Raw genomic sequence first — 25,488 nt, forward strand, 5'->3', positions numbered from 1 at the left:
TGAGGATGGATCAACAACATTGTAGTTACTCCACAATACTAACCTAACTGACAGAATCAAAAGAAGGAAGCCTGTACAGAATAAAAAATATTTCAAAACATGCATTCTGTTTGCAACAAGGCACTAAAGTAAAACTGCAACAAAATTGGAAAAGTAATTAACTTTTTGTTCTGAATACAAAGTGTTATGTTTGGGGCAAATCAAAATACAACACATTACTGAATACCACTCTCCATATTTTCAAGCATAGTGGTGGCTGCGTCATGCTATGGGTATGGTTGTAGTCGTTAAGGACTGGGGAGTTTTTCAGGATAAAAAATAAACAGAATGGAGCTAAGCACAGGCAAAATCCTAGAGGAAAACCTGGTTTAGTATGCTTTCCACCAGACACTTGGAGATGAATTCACCTTTCAGCAGAACAATAACCTTAAACACGAGGCCAAATCTAAACTGGAGTTGATTACCAAGAAGGCAGTGAATGTTCCTGAGTGGCCGAGTTACAGTTTTGACTTAAATCTATATGAAAATCTATGGCAAGATCTGAAAGTGGTTGTATAGCAATTATCAACAACCAATTTGAGAGAGCTTGAAGAATTTTGAAAAGAATAATGGGGAAATGTTGCACAATCCAGGTGTATAAAGCTCTTATAGACTTACCCAGAAAGACTCACAGCTGTAATTGCTGCCAAAGCTGCTTCTACAAAGTATTGACTCAGGGATGTGAATACTTATGTAAATTAGATATTTCTGTATTTCATTTTCAATAAATTTGCTACAATTTCTAAAAACATGTTTTCACTTTGTCATTATGGGGTATTGTGTGTAGATGGCTGAGAAAATAATATATTTAATCCATTTTGAATTCAGGCTGTAACACAACAAATTGCGGAAATAAATCAAGGGGTATAAAAACGTTCTGAAGGCACCAGTACCAAGTTGATGTGTTGGGGTACAAGGTAATTGAGGTAGATAGAGTTGAAGTCATTAAAACTTGTTTTTCAACCACTCCACAAATGTCTTGTTAACAAACTATAGTTTCGGCAAGTCGGTTAGGACATCTACTTTGTGCATGACACAAGTAATTTTTCCAACAATTGTTTACAGACAGATTATTTCACTTATAATTTACTGTATCACAATTCCACTGGGTCAGAAGTTTACATACACTAAGTTGACTGTGCCTTTAAACAGCTTGGAAAATTCCAGAAAATGATGTCATGGCTTTAGAAACTTCTGATAGGCTAATAGACATCATTTGAGTCAATTGGAGGTGTACCTGTGGCTGTATTTCAAGGCCTACCTTCAAACTCAGTGCCTCTTTGCTTGACATCATGGGAAAATCAAAATAATTCAGCCAAGACCTCAGAATTTGTTTTGCAGACCTCCACAAGTCTGGTTCATCCGTGGGAGCATTTTCCAAATGCCTGAAGGTACCACGTTCATCTGTACAAACAATAGTATGCAAGTATAAACACCATGGGCCCACGCAGCCGTCATACCGCTCAGGAAGGAGACGTGTTCTGTCTCCTAGAGATGAACGTACTTTGGTGCAAATCAATCCCAGAATAACAGCAAAGGACCTTGTGAAGATGCTGGAGGAAAAAGGTACAAAAGTATCTATATCCACTGTAAAAACGAGTCCTATATTGACATAACCTGAAAGGCCTCTCAGCAAGGAAGCCACCATAAAAAAGCCAGACTATGGTTTGCAACTGCACATGGGGTCAAAGATCGTACTTTTTGGAGAAATGTCCTCTGGTCTGATGAAACAAAAATAGAACTGTTTGGACATAATGACCATCGTTATGTTTGGAGGAAAAAGGGGGCTGCTTGCATGCCGAAGAACACCATCCCAACCGTGAAGCACGGGGTGGCAGCATCATGCTGTGGGGGTGCTTTGCTGCAGGAGGGTCTGGTGCACTTCACAAAATAGATGGCATCATGAGGAAGGAAAATTATGTGGATATATTGAAGCAACATCTCAAGACATCAGTCAGGAAGTTAAAGCTTGGTCGCAAATGGGTCTTCCAAATGGACAGTGACCCCAAGCATACTTCCAAAGTTGTGGCAAAAAGTCAAGGTTTTGGAGTGGCCATCACAAAGCCCTGACCTCAATCCTATAGAAAATGTGTGGGAAGAACTGAAAAAGCGTGTGCGAGCAAGGAGGCCTACAAACCTGACTCAGTTACACCAGCTCTGTCAGGAGGAATGGGCCAAAATTCACCCAACTTATTGTGGGAAGCTTGTGGAAGGCTACCCGAAACGTTTGACCCAAGTTAAACAATTTAAAGGCAATGCTACCAAATACTAATTGACTGTATGTAAACTTCTGACCCACTGGGAATGTGATGAAATAAATAAAAGCTGAAATAAATCATTCTCTCTACTATTATTCTGATATTTCACATTCTTAAAATAAAGTGGTGATCCTAACTGACCTAAGACAGGGAATTTTTACTAGGATTAAATGTCAGGAATTGTGAAAAACTGAGTTTAAATGTATTTGGCTAAGGTGTATGTAAACTTCCGACTTCAACTGTACATATACATTTGTAGTCGGAATTTTACATACACCTTAGCCAAATACATTTAAACTCAGTCTATGACTTAGGTGGCTGGAGTCTTTGACAATTTTTAGGGCCTTCCTCTGACACCACCTGGTATAGAGGTCCTGAATGGCAGGGAGCTCGGCCCCAGTGATGTACTGGGCCGTACGCACTACCCTCTGTAGCGCCTTGCGGTCGAATGCCAAACGGTTGCCATACTAAGCGGTGATGGAGCCAGTCAAGATGCTCTCAATGGTGCAGCTGTCTAACTTTTTGAGGATCTGAGGGCCCATGCCAAATCTTTTTTTTCAGCTTTCTGAGGGGGAAGAGGCATGATCACGACCGTGTTGATGTGTGCGGACCATGATAATTCCAGCCAGATGCTGATGACAGGTTGCCCTATGCTGCCATGAGGTAACATTATAAACGCTACCATATGAACACCTGCTATGCCTGTGAGATAGGAAGCGATGTGAATTATATTGTGCTTACTAGATAAATGTAAAAGTGACGAGCAATTCAGACCAGCCTTACTGATTGAACTTTCATAAACGACATTAGTAAAGGAAAGCGATGTCTAAGGAGGACCAAACTGGGGAGCTCATCCTAATGACTAAAGGGAGAAATAGACCATTGTCTATTAGTAAACAGCAACATTTATCAATGGCACAACTATAAACCAATGGGATCAAAAGAGGTGATAAACAGAGTAGGCCTGTAGACATAATTGATGCATTGAATGGAAAAGTGGGGTATTTTTGTGAGGAAATAATGTGGTATCATAATGTGCTGCAATAAGAATGTATACTTACAGTAGGTCGTGGCTGGTCCTCACTGAATGTGATGGCAAACCCTCATGCAAGGTCCTTCCAGTGTCTGTTTACCATAGAATGTTCCATTAACCACCAGCAGGGGGTGTGTAGGAGCCATATTTGACTAAAATGCTATTTTTTCTGTATCAATTTCATGATCACCAGTACCACCATCCATCACCATCCACACCACCACGTACCTCACACCCCACCGTAGTTGGCTATTGTTTATTTGATACCTTATAACAAGCCTATGTCTAATCAACCAAACAACATTTTGTCCCAAGTCCTATATGGTTATAGAGTAGGCCTACATTACATGTGAAATTAGATAAAAGTGCATTATGTAGTGGGAAGCCAGTTATGTGCTCTGAGACAAGCATAACCTGATAAATACTACATGAATCCCTTACAATATTCACAGAATATGGTAATCGTTTTGCTGAAGTGGCATATGTACAATGCGCCTTGTTTCAACTATGCCTATAGGGGGCGTTATGGTTTTCCAAAAGATCACAGAACATGCATCGCCATCTGATCATCCGTTGTCAGGGTCTGGCTGGCCAGGCAAGAGAGGCTGGCAGTGTGGTACTTTTAAATCAAACATTTGATTATTGTACTTAGTTAGGCCCTCTAGCGCTACCTCTACAGAAGAATGTGAGATGCACTTGTTCAACATTGTATACAAGTCTCACCATTTTTGTCTTTCCATATTTATTTTTCTCGCCATCAATATTTTTTATTGGATGACAGAAAATACATATAAAATGTACCAATATTTATCATTATTGAGGGTGGGAGAAGGAGATGAAGGACTGTGTTCTGTCATGGAACACAATCTCCAGACAGGCAATAGATCGGCAACAGTGGCACTCTCTCGTGGAAACCTTACATTTCACATAGGTATGAAGATGATTAAGTAACTATCATTCATAGCTAAGACTTTTTTGAAACATGTTTGAATTCATTGCAAGTTGAGTTCCCAAGAACAACAGGACCGGTTGGTACATGGTTATCAACACTGTACTGTACATAGTGTGTAGCGTTGAAAGCAGGTCAGTGGACCAAACGTCATTAAGAAAATGACACCGGAAGTACCGTAGAGGTCCCACCTCTGACACCAACGTGCAAAGTCCCATTCCAAAATAACGGTAACGTTCTTGTGATACACATTGTACACCGTTTCAGATATTGCACAATTAAATAAAATGACTTTCAAGCACAATTGCTAAGTATACATGTATGTACATAAAGCTGTGTGTCTTGTTTGGGCCAGAAATCCAAGGAATGGGGCGATATTTTTCGTTTAAATAAGGGCCGGTGGGATGCTACAATTGGCTCACTCCATAACAGAATAAATTTTCAGCCAATCGGAGCCTGTTGCGATGAGCTATGGGCCTAATTTTGTGTAAATTATGCAAATCCTTCCCCAAGTCTCCTCCTCGCGGCTGGTAGGGAGTGAGAGAGCCATAGACATTAAACCGATTCGGAATATTTATTTTATATTATAATTCGATTTTAAAACAAGGCAAAAAAAACAAACAAGTGAGATTCCAGTGGATCATACTTTCATCTAAGATTAAATGGTTCATTGTATGTGATTGTGGTACAGTTCTTCGTTTGAGTGCTTGTTTCTGTCAGGAAGTTATCAGAAGCCGGCAGTGCAGTAGCTAGCTAACGTTTTAGCTGGGGACGGGCGGACCTCTTTGTCTGACAGGGGAAAGGAACGCGTGCTCTTTTGTTTTGCATTGTCTTTGTTTAGTGGGCTAAAGGGAACTCTGGGACCAGCGTTTCTCTTTACTGACGTTGTTCCCAAAAAAATTAAAAGATGCAAAACGTGAAGAAATACTTCACAGAGGGACTGATCCAGTTTACGATCTTACTCAGTTTGATCGGAGTTCGCGTGGATGTCGATAGCTACTTGAACGGCTACTACTCACCGCTAGAGATTACCGACGGTCCCAGCTCAGCCTACATCCAGACACCGTTTCACAGTTTGAGGGACAATTGGGACGGGTACAGCGTGCACCCCAAATGTCCCGAGTTGGACTATTTCTTCGCCAGCCGTCGGCTCCTGGACGAGGTGAGGGCGCTTGGGTCGCCTGCCCGGTTCCCTACGCAGTTGAGCGCGTGGCTCGTGCACCAAGTACCTGACAGCTCGGAATTCGGAGAGCCACCGAACAGCACGAGTAGCAGTAATGTTAGCGCTGGGCTGTCGTCAGAAAGCACCGGGGAAGAGGCCAACGACTCTGACCTTCTCGCTGAGGACGAGAGTTGTTCTACTGTTAGCTCTAGGTTGAGAGGTCGGCAAGAGGAGTGCCAGACTTCCACCCAGCTAAGCACTGAGCCGAGGCCTTATCCTAGCACCGGAGCCTGCGAGATACCCAAAGAGGCGAGTACTGCAGCCAGCTAACATTATCTGGTTTCAGACTTCATCTGCTCAAACTAACTAATATGTCGCCCATTAAGTTATTGTGATGAAATGTTAACTAGACCTTTAGCTACACAATAAGTGTAGTTGACAATGGGAAGGACAAGTGTCTTGTGATAGCCAGCAAGCTAGCTAGTAACGTTATAGGCCTAACTTGCTAGCTAACATCAACTGATGTTATGACATCAACTGATAAGGTTCCATTGTAGTTCAATGCACATGGCAAACTGAACTTCTACATTCACTTTCACTTTGAATGTGATTTTAAAAAAAAGCTAGATGACAGTCTGACTAAGCACAAAGTAATAAATAACCGTCAGAGGTCTCCTCTCCAACAGGTCGATCGCGCAGTAGCTCGCAGCCCATATAGTATGAGTAGCTCAACAAACAATTCTGAAAGTACATGCAATTTAAGTGTTCTACCGCAAACTGTCACGAACAAATTTCACAAGTATCAGACACCGCAAGTTACTAATCATCGCAACATTAACAGTATCCCACCCCTGGTTAGCCACTATTGGCTTACAAAGCCAAACCTAACACATTTGCAAATTCATTTCCAGCAATATTGCCTCTGTCTGTGTAGACAGAGGCAATAGTATACAAGTATAGTATAAAAGTAATCCTTCTACCCCCCTCCCCCACCCCCATAAAAAAAAAAGTGCTTGTCCCACTGGCTATCATAAGTTGAATGCACCAATTTGTAAGTCGCTCTGGATAAATGATGTAAATGTAGCAACTTGATTCCGTGGGGTGGGGGGGGGGGTTGACAGAAATACTTTCCCCAAAACCTGTCAATGGATGTGATTCCCTGAGGCTAGTTACATTTTACATTTACATTTTAGTCATTTAGCAGACGCTCTTATCCAGAGCGACTTACAGGAGCAATTAGGGTTAAGTGCCTTGCTCAAGGGCACATCGACAGATTTTTCACCTAGTCGGCTTGGGGATTAGAACCAGCGACCTTTCGGTTACTGGCACAACGCTCTTACCCACTAAGCCACCTGCCGCCCAGGTTAATGTTGTTGAATCTGTTATTTCTTCTCACTTTACCCTTGTTCACCAGCTGTGGGCCAGGAGAATAGGCAGGGAAGTAAGGGCCTAGGACCTACCCCCTCTTTGCAAAAGCAGTTGTCCTCAAATACAGCAGGCCCTAGGCAAATCTTGTTTAAGACAATTTGGATGACATCAATTTACTTTGATTCTTTGTCTGGGAGTTTGTTGGTGTGTCAAGCCCAGGAGTTTAATTTACTTACCGTTAGCCTAATGTTTTAGGTTTCAGTTTATCTGTTCAGAAGATCACTCACTAACACTTTCCAAAGAAGGTGCAGGGAAATTCTACATTCTTACAACAATGACTGTTGGATTTAGGCTAGAAAACTTTGTGAAAGTGGAACTCCTTCAACTGTAAGAAAACATGTACAAGTCCAGACAGAGCTAGTCAGAAAGAAGACTGGGATTAAGTTCAATTTGAGTCATCCCCTTCGCCTCTGGCATTAACGTATATGCAGATACTGTACTCTTGCTGTATTCTCTCATCTCATTCACCCCTGTGGTAAAACATGACGAACCCTGTTATGTAAGTTGTGTGCTTGAATTACTTATTCTCTCCACCCATAGGATTACACATCTCTTTGGGCCTTGGGTGTGTGTTTTTTGTGGGACAAAGGCCCACACTCACTGTTGTGGTGGCTTGGGAGTGTCCAATGGCAAAGGCCGGGTTATCTTATCCCCCACGACTTCACTTGCAGCTGTTAGGAGATTTGTATTGTGTAACACCTAGGGCTGTGGTGGTCATGCCATTTTGTCAGCCGGTTATTGTCATGCAGAAGCCTGCCGGTCTCACAGTAATTGACCGTTTATTAACATAAACACGTTTAGCATTTCCAGGCATTCATGCATAAAAGCTGCATACAAGCCGCTGATGCGTGCCTTTGGAACATCTACATTTTAAAAGAAGTATAATACATCAATTTAATATACTGTACATCATCACAATACATCCATTATTTATTTTTGTCAAGTCTAAAGAAGCATTATGATATGAAGAAGAACAGAATGAGTTGGCCTACTGTATGTTAATCTGGCTATGCACAATGCCATAGGCTGTAGGCTGGTTCATTTAGCAGACAACATATGCTTAAGTCCCATGCCATTATTTTATAAATGATTTTATAGTAAGAAGAATATAATTGAACTCCCTTTCTGGAGCGAGTGTGCATATGAAGTGGCTATGTTGAGTGTAAAAGTGATCATTTGAAACAGGTCCTATACGCTAGATTTAGAGTTGTTTGGCAACTTTAGTTGTGAATGATACAAACCTTAGAATGTCTTAGAAATCAGAACGTAATGGGCTGCATGAGAAAGTCGCAAAAAAAAAGCTTGTGCGCTGTTCCTTGCCTCAGGCTGCACAGCTGTTCTCTCATTCAGACTATTCAAAATATAATCTTGTCTTTACTAATATGTAAAAATTAGTTTCAATTTAAATGGACCATTATCAAATGGGCAGGAATAGCGAATGGAGGCAGCACGCTTTCCCGCCGGTCCGTTTTTCATTGATGCCTGGTAGGCTACTTCGGTTGTATAGCGGAGCTGGACTTAATATGAGCAGCTGAGAAATAAATATAACAACACTTAGTTCACTCCACGCATCAACCACTGTTTGAGGCTCTCGCTGAGTGACAGGTGATATTCCACCCAAACTCTGTATGCCATGGGCTCTCCAACCCTGTTCCTGCAGCTACCAAGTGCTTAATTTGGGAAACCAAGTGAAATCTGTTCAGAACATCAATAGGAACATGTTTTCGCAACGAAACATATTTCACTAAACTGTTGACAGCCCCTCTGCACGCTCGAGAAGGGAATAAAGGAGAGAGAGGAGGAGATAAATGCGTGGTGGTGAGATATTCTCTATAGCTAAAGGTAATGTGCCACCCAATTTTTAATTATGAAAATATAAAAAATGCCCTATTAACAGGCTATTCAAAATCAATTGCACTATAATTGTAGGCTACCTGTAAGCCGCCCTGCACAATCAATGAACCAAATGGTGTTTTGAATTAATCATCACCTTAGAAAGCGCTGTCCATTTAGTTGTTAGGCTTTGAAACAACATCCACAGCCACCATGTTTTACACTGTTTTAACATGCTTAACCTACTTCTTTCTTCAAATGTATCATCACAGTGAGGTGAGTTTTAAAATCGGGATACTGTTTTGATAAGTGTTCTTTCGCTTGCATTTGTATTGATGTCAGAGTGGTTAAAGGGACAATAGAGCCCTGAGTACCAGGCGATTAGGACATGATGGTCGTTAGCATGTTGAGCACTACCAAATCATGTCCAGAGTGCATGAGAGGAGATTACCGTGACTCAACAGTCACGTGGAATTATACTGTGGTCATGACTGATGACGGCCGGTGTGGCAGTAATACGGTCACCTCAACAGCCCAAGTAACACCCCGTTTTTATATAGGCCTATGCATAGGCTACATCATACACACAGGGACAGTTCATGTTTGAGGCGCATGCTCTCGCTGCGTGACAGATGATATTCCGCCCAATCGTCACCTTTAGAAATTGATTAAATACATTTTCCCCTCATCAATCTACACACAATACCCCATAATGACGAAGCAAAAACTGTTTTTTAGATTTGGTGAATTTAAAAATAAAAAACAAATACCTTTATTTACATAAGTATTCAGACCCTTTGCTATGAGACTCTAAATTGAGCTCTGGTCCATCCTGTTTCCATTGATCATCATTGAGATGTTTCTACAACTTGATTTGAGGCCACCTGTGGTACATTCAATTGATTGGACATGATTTGGATATAAGGTCCTACAGTTGACAGTGCATGTCAGAGCAAAAACAAAGCCATGAGGTCGAAGGAATTGTCCGTAGAGCTCCGAGACAGGATTATGTCGAGGCACAGATCTGGGAAAAGGTACCAAAAAAATTTCTGCAGCATTGAAGGTCTCCAAGAACACAGTGGCCTCCATCATTCTTAAATGGAAGAGGTTTGGAACCACCAAGACCCTTCCTAGAGCTGGCCGCCTGGCCAAACTGAGCAATCGGGGGAGAAGGGCCTTGGTCAGGGAGGTGACCAAGAACCTGATGGTCACTCTGACAGTGCTCCAGAGTTCCTCTGTGGAGATGGGAGAACCTTCCAGAAGGACAACCATCTCTGCAGCACTCCACCAATCAGACCTTTATGGTAGAGTGGCCGTTTGGAGTTTTATTTCGTTTGCAAACATTTCTAAACCAATTTATGTTTTGTCATTATGGGGTATTGTGTGTAGATTAATGAGGGGGGGGGAAACAATTTCATCCATTTTAGAATAAGGCTGTAACGTAACAAAATGCAGAAAATGTTAAGGGGTCTGAATACTTTCCGACTGCACTGTAGGTAGGAGCTACCGAATGTCATATTTGGTGAGTTTGGACATTTTCAAAGCGAATGTGAACAAGAGACATTGTGCAAATGAACAAAGTTTTGATTAATGCTTGTCTGAAGGAAGAACGGTACTGGCTCTGAAACAGAGTATGGCAGTGGAGCTGGAGCGGAGCTGGAGCGGAGCTGGAGCGGAGCAATCCCAATTTGACTGGAGCACGGAGCAAGAGTCCCAAAGGCTGGAGTGTCAGCCTTCTCGCTTGCTCCAGTAGCGCTCACTTCACGAGCTCAGGGCATGCCCGGCCCAGCATGCATTTGTAGTCTACTTCTGTGCTGCTATAGCCCCTTGCTTTAGCTACTGTCATGGAGTTCACTAAATATTTTCATAAAGAAACTGATAAAACACACAGGTTCATAATCAAGGTGACTTACAAAGATGAGGAGGACCAAGAGCAAGAGAGGGAGTGTGGTGATGTAGTGTCCACAACTAAATAATCACTTTGGAATCTGAAAAGACACGTATCCCAAAAGCGTAATGGTGTACTTACTCTACATGCAAAAGTTAAAAGAAAGGAACGAGGTGGGTAGATAACTAAGGGTGTCTTGTTAGCAAAGTTCATTTTTGTTCTATTATCTATACAATAGGTGTCACGTTCGTCATAATGATTGGACCAAGGCGCAGCGTGATATGCGTACATCTTTTTAATAGTGTACTGGCAACACGATACAAAATACAAAACAACCAAACGAAACGTGAAGTCCTCGGTTAACAACACAAACCAACACGGAACAAGATCCCACAAAACACAAGTGCACAACAGGCTGCCTAAGTATGGTTCCCAATCAGAGACAACAAGCAACAGGTGATTCTCGTTGCCTCTGATTGAGAACCACCCCGGCCAACCTAGAAAACACATGAACTAGAAACTGAACATAGAACACAAAACATAGACCCTACACACCCTGGCTCAACATTTAAGAGTCCCCAGAGCCAGGGCGTGACAGTACCCCCCCCAAAGGCGCGGACTGCGACTGCGCCAACATAAACCCAACAAGGGAGGGGCCGGGTGGGCATTCCGCCTCGGAGGCGGATCCGGCTCCGGGCGTGACCACCACCCTCTAACAACCCCCCCGTAGCGCCCCTGGTCTGGTCTGGCCCCGCTGGCTGGAGCTGGACATCGGTGGAGCGGATTGCTTAGGCTCCGGTGTGGAGCAGCTGACCGGTACCTGACCAGGCACCGGTGAAACAGGCACGGGCTGTGCCGGACTGACGACGCGCACCACAGGCTTGGTGCGGAGAGCAGGAACGGGCCGGACCGGGCTGACGACGCGCACCATTGGCTTGGTGCAGGGACGGGCCGGACCGGGCTGACGAAGCGCACCACTGGCTTGGTGCGGGGAGCAGGAACAGGCCGGACCGGGCTGACGACGCGCACCAATGGCTTGGTGCGGGGAGCAGGAATGGGCCGGACCGGGCTGACGAAGCGCACCACTGGCAGGGAGCAGGAACAGGCTGGGCCGGGCTGGCGACGCGCACCATAGGCTTGGAGCGGGGAGCAGGAACAGGCCGGGCCGGGCTGGCGACGCGCACCATTGGCTTGGTGCAGGGAGCAGGGACGGACCGGGCTGACGAAGCGCACCCTTGGCTTGGTGCGAGGGGCAGGAACAGGCCGGGCCGGGCTGGCGACGCGCACCATTGGCTTGGTGCGAGGGGCAGGAACAGGCCGGGCTGGCGACGCGCACCATTGGCTTGGTGCGAGGGGCAGGAACAGGCCGGGCCGGGCTGGCGACGCGCACCATTGGCTGTGTGCGAGGGGCAGGAACAGGCCGGGCCGGGCTGGCGACGCGCACCATCGGCTTGGTGCGAGGGGCAGGAACAGGCCGGGCCGGGCTGGCGACGCGCACCACAGGCTTGGTGCGAGGGACAGGAACAGGCCGGACCGTACTGGGAACACACACCACTGGCCTTGTGTGAGGATCAGGAACGGGCTGGACCGGACTGGTAACACACCTCAGTACTTCTCGCCGTGCCTCTACACTCTCCTTCCCTCTACTGACCAATGGCCCCCGTAACCTGGTGGCCTTCTCTCCTCGTCCACAAACTCGCCCTGTATCTGCCTCCAGCAGCCCCGTCGTCCATGCCGTGTGCCCCCCCCCCCCCCCCCCCCCCCCAAAACATTTCTTGGGGTTGCCTCTCGCCTGTCCGGCGACGACACTGTTGGCGCCGTACCTCCTCTCTCGCCAGGCCCTTTGCCCGCGAACATATCCTCCCAGGACCACCATTGGCCCACCTGGGCCATCGCCAACCTCTCCAGCTCCTTACCCGGCGTTTGCTCCTGGAAACGCTGCTTGGTCCCGTTTTGGTGGGATCTTCTGTCACGTTCGTCATAATGATTGGACCAAGGCGCAGCGTGATATGCGTACATCTTTTAATAGTGTACTGGCAACACGATACAAAACAACCAAACGAAACGTGAAGTCCTCGGTTAACAACACGGAACAAGATCCCACAAAACACAAGTGCACAACAGGCTGCCTAAGTATGGTTCCCAATCAGAGACAACAAGCAACAGCTGATTCTCGTTGCCTCTGATTGAGAACCACCCCGGCCAACCTAGAAAACACGAACTAGAAACTGAACATAGAACACAAAACATAGACCCTACACACCCTGGCTCAACATATGAGTCCCCAGAGCCAGGGCGTGACAATAGGCCATCATTGATTTTGGCTCAATAGGCCTGGCTTATTCCCACGTTCAAGAAGCTTTCCGTTTTTGTTGGGTTATTTTGCCTAAAAACCTTTCAGGCCTACCTATATTAAAAAAAAACTCTGCATCTCTGCTCAGCCTGTCAAGAATGGCCAAAATGATGTTTAGCATCCCCAGTGGCTCTGCAAGTGTGGAGAGGATGTTCTCTGCTGCTGGCCTGCTCTCCAGGCACCATCTCTGCTGCTGGCCTGCTCTCCAGGCACCATCTCTGCTGCTGGCCTGCTCTCCAGGCACCATCTCTGCTGCTGGCCTGCTCTCCAGGCACCATCTCTGCTGCTGGCCTGCTCTCCAGGCACCATCTCTGCTGCTGGCCTGCTCTCCAGGCACCATCGCATGAGCCTGAAGCCACACTGGCAAAATTCGTGTTTCTAAAAATTATAAAAATGAATTCAAAGGCACTGTCATTTTTTCGTTTAATTTGTATTTAATTCTAAGTCACAGCCTATATGCAAAATGTATGGACTATAATGATTTAATACAACAAAATGTTTAAATGCTGAGCTCTTTATGTCCCTACCAGCCTGTTGTGTCAAATCAAATCAAATTGTATTGGCCACATGCGCCGAATACAACAGGTGCAGACATTACAGTGAAATGCTTACTTACAGCCCTTAACCAACAGTGCATTTATTTTTAATAAAAAAGTAGAATAAAACAACAAAAGTGTTGAGAAAAAAAGAGCAGAAGTAAAATAAAATAACAGTAGGGAGGCTATATATACAGGGGGGTACCGGTGCAGAGTCAATGTGCGGGGGCACCGGCTAGTTGAGGTAGTTAAAGTAATATGTACATGTGGGTTGAGTTAAAGTGACTATGCATATATAATTAACAGAGTAGCAGCAGCGTAAAAAGATGGTGTGGGGGGCCAGTGCAAATAGTCTGGGTAGCCACGATTAGCTGTTCAGGAGTCTTATGGCTTGGGGGTAGAAGCTGTTGAGAAGTCTTTTGGACCTAGACTTGGCACTCCGGTACCGCTTGCCGTGCGGTAGCAGAGAGAACAGTCTATGACTAGGGTGGCTGGAGTCTTTGACAATTTTTAGGGCCTTCCTCTGACACCGCCTGGTATAGAGGTCCTGGATGGTAGGAAGCTTGGCCCCAGTGATGTACTGGGCCGTACGCACTACCCTCTGTAGTGCCTTGCGGTCGGAGGCCAAGCAGTTGCCATACCAGGCGGTGAAGCAACCAGTCAGGATGCTCTCGATGGTGCAGCTGTATACTTTTTTGAGGATCTGAGGACCCATGCCAAATCTTTTTAGTCTCCTGAGGGGGAATAGGCTTTGTCGTGCCCTCTTCACGACTGTCTTGGTGTGTTCGGACCATGATAGTTTGTTGGTGATGTGGACACCAAGGAACTTGAAGCTCTCAACCTGTTCCACTACAGCCCCGTCGATGAGAATGGGGGTGTGCTCAGTCCTCTTTTTTCTTTTTTTTCCCTGTAGTCCACAATCATCTCCTTTGTCTTGGTCACGTTGAGGGAGAGGTTGTTATCCTGGCACCACACGGCCAGGTCTATGACCTCCTCCCTATAGGCTGTCTCATCATTGTCGGTGATCAGGCCTACCAGTGTTGTGTGGTCCGCAGACTTAATGATGGTGTTGGAGTCGTGCCTGGCCATGCAGTCATGGGTGAACAGGGAGTACAGGAGGGGACTGAGCACGCACCCCTGAGGGGCCCCCGTGTTGAGGATCAGTGTGGTATATGTGTTGTTACCTACCCTTACCACCTGGGGGCGGCCCGTCAGGAAGTCCAGGGTCCAGTTGCAGAGGGAGGTGTTTAGTCCCAGGATCCTTAGCTCAGTGATGAGCTTTGAGGGCTCTATGGTGTTGAATGCTGAGCTGTAGTCAATGAATAGCATTCTCACGTAGGTGTTCCTCTTGTCCAGGTGGGAAAGGGCAGTGTGGAGTGCAATAGAGATTGCATCATCTGTGGATCTGTTGGGGCGGTATGCAAATTGGAGTGGGTCTAGGGTTTCTGGGATAATGGTGTTAATGTGAGCCATGACCAGCCTTTCAAAACAATTCATGGCTACAGACGTCAGTGCTATGGGTCGGTAGTCATTTAGGCAGGTTATCTTAGAGTCCTTGGGCACGGGGACTATGGTGGTCTGCTTGAAACATGTTGGTATTACAGACTCAGTCAGGGACATGTTTAAAATGTCAGTGAAGACACTTGCCAGTTGGTCAGCACATGCTCGGAGTACACGTCCTGGTAATCTGTCTGGCCCTGCGGCCTTGTGAATGTTGACCTGCTTAAAAGTCTTACTCACATCGGCTACGGAGAGCGTGATCACATAGTCATCCGGAACAGCTGGTGCTCTCATGCATGCTTCAGTGTTGCTTGCCTTGAAGCGAGCATAGAAGTGGTTTAGCTCATCTGGAAGTCTTGTGTCACTGGGCAGCTCGCGGCTGTGTTTCCCCTTTGTAGTCTGTAATAGTTTTCAAGCCCTGCCACATCCGACGAGCGTCAGAGCCGGTGTAGTACGATTCAATCTTAGTCCTTTATTGACTCTTTGCCTGTTTGATGGTTCGTCGGAGGGCATAGCGGGATTTCTTATAAGCATCCGGGTTAGAGTCCCGCTCCTTGAAAGCAGCAGCTCTACCCTTTAGCTCAGTGCGGATGTTTCCTGTAATCCATGGCTTCTGGTTGGGGTATGTACGTACGGTCACTGTGGGGACGACATCATCAATGCACTTATTGATGAAGCCAGTGACTGATGTGGTGTACTCCTCAATGCTATCTGAAGAATCCCGGAACATGTTCCAGTCTGTGCTAGCAAAACAGTCCTGTAGCTTAGCATCTGCGTCATCTGACCACTTTTTAATTAACCGAGTCACTGGTGATTCCTGCTTTAGTTTTTGCTTATAAGCAGGAATCAGGAGGATAGAGTTATGGTCAGATTTGCCAAATGGAGGGCGAGGGAGAGCTTTGTATGCGTCTCTGTGTGTGGAGTAAATGTGGTCTAGAGTTTTTGTTCCTCTGGTTGCACATTTAACATGCTGGTAGAAATGAGGTAGAACGGATTTAAGTTTCCCTGCATTAAAGTCCCCGGCCACTAGGAGCGCTGCCTCTGGATGAGCGTTTTCTTGTTGACTTATGGCCTTATACAGCTCATTCAGTGCAATCTTAATGCCAGCATTGGTTTGTGGTGGTAAATGGACAGCTATGAAAAATATAGATGAAAACTCTCTTGGTAAATAGTGTGGTCTACAGCTTATCATAAGATACTCTACCTCAGGCGAGCAGAGTATCTTATGATAAGTGTCGCACTCGCAAATGCTTCACAATGTATTTCTTTTTAGGCTATAGCCTTGAATTAATTGAAATAATATAGTCTAAATAATTCATTTTTGTTCCCTCTTAGGCTCCCTGATCTATTTAGTGTTTATATGCTGTTTAATATGACATGTAGCCTATTTGAAATGTGCGCTTCTTACATTCACCTTTTCATGTTTATTCAAATACTTTTCATTCAAATCATATGGTTTGGTTTCAATACTTCAAAACCAAATGGTAGGTCCAGGTAGTCACAAAAATAGTTGGGTGTTGGTTAAATTGTGATTTTAATGAGTGGAGCGAATTTGGAGCAGCAGTAATTCTTCCTGTGAGCTCGGAGCGGTTTTTAGCTGAGCGGTTGGAATGGAGCAAGCACTGCTCCGTGAGCGGGATTTCCAACCGCTCAACTCCGCTCACATAAGCTGCTCTGAAGCAGCACGTGTACATGCTGTGTCTGTGTGGAGTCTGGAGTCGCTAGGGCAATGGACCTGCCTGCTCTGCTGGGAGAAGATGGGGGAGGAGTAGAAGGGCTGAGAATGGAGAGGAGAAAGAAAATATTTCTCAAACACGGCAGAAAGCTTACACAATATGATGCCCCGTTACCTTATTAATTCAGTAACGTACTTAGATAACTAGCAAGTTAAACTTTTTCATTTTTCAGGCAGGAAAGAAATATAATGCCTAAGAAATCTCTTCCTGTGTTTTGTAAACGCAGATCTAAAATGCTTCTTATTGTAATTTCTGCTCAACATTTTCTTGGTGTAGCCGGCCTACTTTTCTTTGGTAAAATGCAAGATTAACTTTAAGCAAAACATTAGGAAATGTAGCTGGCTACATTCTTTCTATGCTAAACATTAGAAATATTATGGCCATGCATCATTTTGGCTAAAAATATATTTATTTTTCATTGTAAGCTCATTTACTTGTGTGGCTGCCAGCCAAATAGCATTGTACTTGAAGCTATTTTCTGCTGAATGTGTTGGACTAATGTATTTTACTATAGTTGCACGTCACTGATAAAATGCAACCCCTGTCAGTACACATCTGGACTCCTCCCGCTTTCTCCCATTGTGCTGTTTACAAACAAACTCCTGACTGGCTCAACTGTTCTGGGGAACTACTGTAAGCTTCATCATTTAAAATAATGTGACAGGTGAAATGAAGAAGTAATCTGCTTTGTCTCCTAACATATTACACAGTTGACTGCAGGCAGTAGCTACAAATACTATCTATTGAAAAATGTCAAATAAATAGTTTAACAGTATTGAAAAACCATCCCTGGCTATTTCCAAATACCCCGGTATACAGTATACCATCCAAGCTTAGCATCAACCTTGTATATGACCGCAGTTGTCAACAGACTGGTACCAGTTGTGGTTAACAGCAGTCCAGTAACAGTTAGGTAGGGCCTGAGTCATTTAATATCACAACTGTGGTTCATTGTAGCAGAAAGCAGGCTCTCCTGTTATCAGTGGCGATTTGAGCATGTCAATCTTGGTGGGGCAAACAACTATTTTTTTTTAGATGCATGCCAGCGAAGCCACTACACAACTCTAAACAATACATTAAATGAACTATAACGGTGATAAACGGTGCCCACAAACTTTTAGGGTCTACATCAAGCTGTCCCGAGATTGGAGCTTATGGCTGATTTGCTTAAATATATATGGTTTCTACTGACTCCTTGTGGATTTGTGTAACTGGATAAGAACTGCATTCTCCTTCAATAATAATGAATATCGACATGAGTTTTGACCCATACACAAACATTATTACATTTATGTTCAGTAAATTCATAATGTTTGTTCTTATATAATTAACACTTAGCTCTAAGTATAAGCAAGTGCAAGCAAACGAGCTGCGATGAGGTAGGCCTTAGTTCAGCAGTTTTAAAATGGACAGCGACAGAAATTCAGATGTTAGTTCAGCAAGATGTTGAGGCCTTAACTTTACTCTTCTTTAAGTCACCACAGAGAGAGACCCAGACTCAGCGGATAGCCTACCATTTGAAGTATTTTATTAGGCCTACGTGGTTTAAAAAGGAAGGACAAAACAATCACGAGGATGAGCTTTTATAGACAATATACAGACACACTGACAGCGCATTGCGCAAACAATACAAACCTCGCAATATTAACTGGAATTACATGGGTCTATTACTGAACTTTTTGTTGAACAAAAGTATTTGAATGAAGAGACTGTCACTGGCAAACATGGTTACGAGGAGGGGATACTATAATGTTGTTGGGTCTGTAACTTAATCCCAACAACATTATAGTATCCCCACCTCGTGGAGAAAATCACCTGAGCTAATTATAAAATACAAAGTAAGCAAAACAATTAAATGCATCATTCTAACATTTCCTAAAATAATGAATACGATACTAATGAGAGACCTATACAAGCAATATAAAAATGCAGATGTACAAACTATGGTATATACAGTGGCTTGCGAAAGTATTCACCCCCCTTGGCATTTTTCCTATTTTGTTGCCTTACAACCTGGAATTAAAATGGGTTTGTATCATTTTGATTTACACAACATGCCTACCACTTTGAAGATGCAAAATATTTTTTCTTGTGAAACAAACAAGAAATAAGACCAAAAAAAAACAACTTGAGCGTGCATAACTATTCCCCCCCCCCCCCCAAGTCAATACTTTGTAGAGCCACCTTTTGCAGCAATTACAGCTGCAAGTCTCTTGGTGTATGTCTCTATAAGCTTGGCACATCTAGCCACTAGGATTTTTGCCCATTCTTCAAGGCAAAACTGCTCCAGCTCCTTCAAGTTGGAAGGGTTCCACTGGTGTACAGCAATTTTTAAGTCATACCACAGATTCTCAATTGGATTGAGGTCTGGGCTTTGACTAGGCCATTCCAAGACATTTAAATGTTTCCCCTTAAACCACTCGAGTGTTGCTTTAACAGTATGCTTAGGGTCATTGTCCTGCTGGAAGGTGAACCTCCGTACCAGTCTCAAATCTCTGGAAGACTGAAACAGGTTTGCGCCAGACATTGCGTTTCCCTTGATGGCCAGAAAGCTCAATTTTAGTCTCATCTGACCAGAGTACCTTCTTCCATATGTTTGGGGAGTCTCCCACATGCCTTTTGGCAAACACCAAACGTGTTTGCTTATTTTTTTCTTTAAGCAATGGCTTTTTTTCTGGCCACTCTTCTGTAAAGCCCAGCTCTGTGGTCCTATGGACAGATACTCCAATGGATTTAATGGTGCTCCGTGGGATGTTCAAAGTTTCTGATATTTTTTTATAACCCAACCCTGATCTGTACTTCTCCACAACTTTGTCCCTGACCTTGGTCTTCATTGTGCCGCTTGCTTGGTGGTGCCCCTTGCTTAGTGGTGTTGCAGACTGGGGCCTTTCAGAACAGGTGTGTGTGTATATATACTGAGATCATGTGACAGATCATGTGACACTTAGATTGCACACAGGTGGACTTTATTTAACTAATTATGTGACTTCTGAAGGTAATTGGTTGCACCAGATCTTATTTAGGGGATTCATAGCAAAGGGGGTGAATACATATGCACGCACCACTTTTCCGTTATTTATTTTTTAGAATTTTTTGTAACAAGTTATTTTTTTCATTTCACTTCACCAATTTGGACTATTTTGTGTGTCCATTACATGAAATCCAAATAAAAATCCATTTAAATTACAGGTTGTAATGCAACAAAATAGGAAAAACGGCAAGGGGATGAATACTTTTGCAAGGCACTGTACAATTGTTTTTGGATTGTGCTAGATGTACCCTTAAAAATGGGTTGGTCGTCATAATGCCTTTGTAGCCTGTAATCTCCTTCAAGCATGGTCTCAAAAATACACCTGAAAACGCCTGGATTCAAGGAGTCGGCCGACTCGTCATGGCCCCGCAGTGTTGTCTCACAATTGCCACACAATTTAATGCATGCTATAATTCTGCCAAGCACGTACGCTTCTCCTCCATTTGTTGGTTGTGAAGGTCGACGGCTCGTCTTAATGCGGTTTCTAGCTGAGTCACAATGTTTGACTTCCCCAGTAATCCCAGTTTAACAGCGCTGTCTAAATGTCATGCACAATTCTCATGTTTTGAGAATATATGGAATCATGTAGTAACCAAAAAAGTGTTAAATCAAAATACATTTTATATTTGAGATTCTTCAAATAGCCACCCTTTGCCTTGATGACAGCTTTGCAAACTCTTGGCATTCTCTCAACCAGCTTCACCTGGAATGCTTTTCCAACGGTCTTGAAGGAGTTCCCACATATGCTTAGCACTTGTTGGCTGCTTTTCATTCACTCTGCGGTCCGACTCATCCAAACCATCTCAATTTGGTTGAGGTCGGGGGATTGTGGTGGCCAGGTCATCTGATGCAGCACTCCATCACTCTCTTTCTTGGTAAAATAGCCCTTACACAGCCTGGAGGTGTGTTGGGTCATTGTCCTGTTGAAAAACAAATTATAGTCCCACTAAGCCCAAACCAGATGGGATGGCGTATCGCTGCAGAATGCTGTGGTAGCCATGCTGGTTAAGTGTGCCTTGAATTCTAAATAAATTACAGACAGTGTCACCAGCAAAGCACCCCCACACCATACCACCTTCTCCTCCATGCTTTACAGTGGGAAATACACATGCGATGATCATCCGTTCACCCACACCGCGTCTCACAAAGACACGGCGGTTGGAACCAAAAATCTCCAATTTGGACTGCAGACCAAAGGACAAATTTCCACCGGTCTAATGTCCATTGCTCGTGTTTCTTGGCCCACGCAAGTCTCTTCTTCTTATTGGTGTCCTTTAGTAGTGGTTTCTTTGCAGAAATTCGACCTGATTTCACATAGTCTCCTCTGAACAGTTGATTTTGAGATGTGTCTGTTACTTGAACTCTGTGAAGCATTTATTTGGGCTGCAATTTCTGAGGCTGGTAACTCTGTAATGAATTTATCCTCAGCAGCAGAGGTAACTCTGGGTCTTCCATTCCTGTGGCGGTCCTCATGAGAGCCAGTTTCATCATGGTGCTTGATGGTTTTTGTGACTGCACTTGAAGAAACTTTAGAAGTTCTTGACATTTTCCGGATTGACTGACCTTCATGTCTTAAAGTAATGAAGGACTATCGTTTCTCTTTGCTTATTTGAGCTGTTCTTGCCATAATATGGCCAAATTTGGTCTTTTACCAAATAGGGCTATCTTCTGTATACCCCCCCCACCCACCCACCACCTTGTCACAACACAACAGATTGGCTCAAACGCATTAAGAAGGAAAGAAATTCCACAAATTAACTTTTAACAAGGCACACCTGTTAATTGAAATGCATTCCAGGTGACTACCTCATGAAGCTGGTTGAGATAATGGCAAGAGTGTGCAAAGCTGTCATCAAGGCAAAGGGTGGCTATTTGAAGAGTCTCAAATATAAAACTTTTTTGGTTACTATATGATTCCATATGTGTTATTTCATAGTTTTGATGTCTTCACTATTATTCTACAGTGTAAAAATAAAGAACCCTGGAATGAGACGTGCAGCTGTAATTGCTGCAAAAGGTGGCTCTACAAAGTATTGACTTTGGGGGGGTGAATAGTTATGCACGCTCAAGTTTTCTGTTTTTTTTTTTGTCTTGTTTGTTTCACAAAAAAATATTTTTTGCATCTTCAAAGTGGTAGGCATGTTGTGTAAATCAAATGATACAAACCCCCCAAAAATATATTTTAATTCCAGGTTGTAAGGCAACAAAATAGGAGAAATGCCAAGGGGGGTGAATACTTTCACAAGCCACTGTAAGTGGTGCAGAGCCTGTGGTCTAGCGGTAACCCCTCCCCTCTCCCCACTGAACACCAGGGTTAAATTCCCAGCTTCAACCCTTCAATCTGTTTCATTACAGCCTTATTCTAAAATAGATTAAATAAATAAAACATCCTCATCAATCTACATACAGTACCCCAAAATGACAAGGCAAAAACAGGTTTTTAGAAATGTTGGCAAATGTATTAAAAATACAAAACAGAAAATACCTTATTTCCATAAGTATTCAGACCCTTTGCTATGATACTTGAAATTGAGCTCAGGTGCATCCTGTTTCCATTGATCATCCTTGAGATGTTTCTACAACTTCCTTGGAGTCACCCTGTGGTAAAATCAATTGATTGGACATGATTTGGAAAGGAGCACTCACACTGTCTATATAAGGTTCCACAGTTGACAGTGCAAGTCAGAGTAAAAAACAAGCCATGAGGTGGAAGGAATTGTCCGTAGAGTTCCAAGACAGGATTGTGTCGAGGCACAGATCTGGGGAAGGGTATCATAACATTTCTACAGCATTGAAGATCCCCAAGAACACAGTGGCCTCCATCATTCTTAAATGGAGGAAGTTTGGAACCACCAAGACTATTGTGTGTAGATTGCTGAGGATTTTTTAAAATTAATTTTAGAATAACATTTTACATTTACATTTTAGTCATTTAGCAGACGCTCTTATCCAGAGCGACTTACAGAAGCAATTAGGGTTAAGTGCCTTGCTCAAGGGCACATCGACAGATTTTTCACCTAGTCGGCTCGGGGATTAGAACCAGCGACCTTTCGGTTACTGGCACAACGCTCTTACCCACTAAGCTACCTGCAAGGCTGTAACGTAACAAAATGTGGAAAAAGTCAACGGGTCTGAATACTTTCTGAAGGCACTGTATGTACATACATACAGTTGAAGTCAGAAGTTTACATACACTTAGGTTGGAGTCTATAAAACTCGTTTTTCAACCACTCCAAAAATGTCTTGTTAACAAACTATAGTTTTGGCAAGTCAGTTAGGACATCTACTTTGTGCATGACACAAGTAATTTTTCCAACAATTGTTTACAGACAGATTATTTCACTTATAACTCACTGTTTCACAATTTCAGTGGGTCAAAAGTTTACATACACACTAAGTTGACGGTGCCTTTAAACAGCTTGGAAAATTCCAGAAAATGTCATGGCTTTAGAAGCTTCTGATAGGCTAATTGACATCATTTGAGTCAATTGGAGGTGTACCTGTGGATGTATTTCAAGGCCTACCTTCAAACTCAGTGCCTCTTTGCTTGACATCATGGGAAAATCTAAAGAAATCAGCCAAGACCTCAGAAAACAAATGGTAGACCTCCAGAAGTCTGGTTCATCCTTGGGAGCAATTTCCAAACGCCTGAAGGTACCACGTTCATCTGTACAAACAATAATACGCAAGTATAAACACCATGGGACCACGCAGCCGTCATACCGCTCAGGAAGGAGACGCGTTCTGTCTCCTAGAGATGAACGTACTTTGGTGTGAAAAGTGCAAATCAATCCCAGAACAACCGCAAAGGACCTTGTGAAGATGCTGGAGGAAACGGGTACAAAAGTATCTATATCCACAGTAAAACGAGTCCTATATCGACTGCTTAGCAAGGAAGAAGCCACTGCTCCAAAACCGCCATTAAAAAAGCCAGACTACGGTTTGCAACTGCACATGGGGACAAAGATCGTACTTTTTGGAGAAATATCCTCTGGTCTGATGAAACAAAAATAGAACTGTTTGGCCATAATGACCATCGTTATGTTTGGAGGAAAAAGGGGGACGCTTGCAAGCCGAAGAACACCATCCCAACCGTGAAGCACAGGTGTGGCAGCATCATGCTGTAGGGGTGCTTTGCTGCAAGAGGGACTGGTGCACTTCACAAAATAGATGGCATCATGAGGAAGGAAAAGCTTGGTCACAAATGGGTCTCCAAATGGACAGTGACCCCAAGCATACTTCCCAAAGTTGTGGCAAAATGGCTTAAGGACAAGAAAATCAAGGTATTGGAGTGGTCATCACAAATCCCTGACCTCAATCCTATAGAAGATTTGTGGGAAGAACTGAAAAAGCGTGTGCGAGCAAGGAGGCCTACAAACCTGACTCAGTTACACCAGCTCTGTCAGGAGGAATGGGCCAAAATTCACCCAACTTATTGTGGGAAGCTTGTGGAAGGCTACCCAAACGTTTGACCCAAGTTAAAACAATTTAAAGGCAATGCTACCAAATACTAATTGAGTGTACGTAAACTTCTGACCCACTGGGAATGTGATGAAAGAAATAAAAGCTGAAATAAATAATTCTCTACTATTATTCGGACATTTCACATTCTTAAAATAAAGTGGTGATCCTAACTGACCTAAGACAGGGAATTTTTACTAGGATTAAATGTCAGGAATTGTGAAAAACTGAGTTTAAATGTATTTGGCTAAGGTGTATGTAAACTTCCGACTTCAACTGTAGGTCGTTTTTTGGGGGGGCTCAAAACAGGTGGGGCTCTGAATGATGGGTCGCCACTGCCTGTTATGCTACTATAGGGGCATTGTTTCAGAAATAATGGCTAGGCTGGTGGGCTCACTCAACCTTGAATAGGCTAACAGTTGGTTTAATCTCAATGGCTTCTATGGCTAATAGTGTTGTCACGATACCAGATTTTTTTACTTCAATACCGATAAAAGGTTTAGTATCATAATACTCGATACCAAAACGATACCACAGCAAAAACAGAAAGCGCATTAGCTAAAGTCACAGAATAACCACTGGGTTAAATTTTTCTAAACATTTAACAAAATGTTTATAACTGTTAGAACAAATAGAATATAATATATTTTATGTTCAACTTCTTGCAAAAATAAAACACCATATTAAATAACAGAATACCTTCAATTTTCTCATGCAATACCATATCGGAGACTGAGCAGACAAAATCATTTTAAAAGTACATTTAAACTGTTAAAAAATATATTTGATACATTTCAGGGTTAATTTGCTCATATATGGCCATAATATTGGGTCAAATGGCATTCATTTAGACCTATGATTAATTATTAATTACAGCTAAATCATTTAATGTATTAAATTAATGGTTTAGTTGCAAAACTACAAACAGTGAAGCTAATTTCTGCAATAGTCTACACACCATAGAAATACAATGGAAGTTACACGGCATACTACGATTCCCAGAGTGCATTTCACTTCCCAGGGTGCAATCCTCTGCCAAGGGCCATCAGTAGTTACCACAGCCACAAAGTCAGAAATCCTGCCTATTTCCACAGTTTGTCATCTGGAAATCGGATATTAAACCTAACCACACTGCTAACCTTATGTCTAACCTTAAATAAAGACCAAACAGTTCATTTTTGTTTTCATACAATTTTATGATATAGCCATATATATTTTGACTGTGTGGCTGTGGTAACTAGTGAAAACCAGAGGGCAATTTGCTTGGCTAGTGGTTACTGC

The 25,488-nt window shown here is 43.4% G+C and overlaps 1 protein-coding gene across 1 annotated transcript in view; it reads left to right on the plus strand.

Moving 5' to 3' along the window:
- The first annotated feature begins 4,802 nt into the window (after window positions 1–4,802).
- The window catches only part of LOC311132394 (endoplasmic reticulum membrane sensor NFE2L1-like), a 35,331-nt gene continuing 14,645 nt past the window's right edge, over window positions 4,803–25,488 (plus strand). Inside the window, exon 1 of the mRNA XM_084165666.1 lies at window positions 4,803–5,750. Within this exon, the coding sequence (XP_084021792.1) occupies window positions 5,187–5,750 (564 nt within the window). The 5' untranslated portion in view covers window positions 4,803–5,186. The remainder of the gene's footprint in view (window positions 5,751–25,488) is intronic.

The sequence above is a fragment of the Coregonus lavaretus genome, assembly GCF_964263955.1.
Source record: "Coregonus lavaretus genome assembly, chromosome: 7".
Taxonomy (NCBI): Eukaryota; Metazoa; Chordata; class Actinopteri; order Salmoniformes; family Salmonidae; genus Coregonus; species Coregonus lavaretus.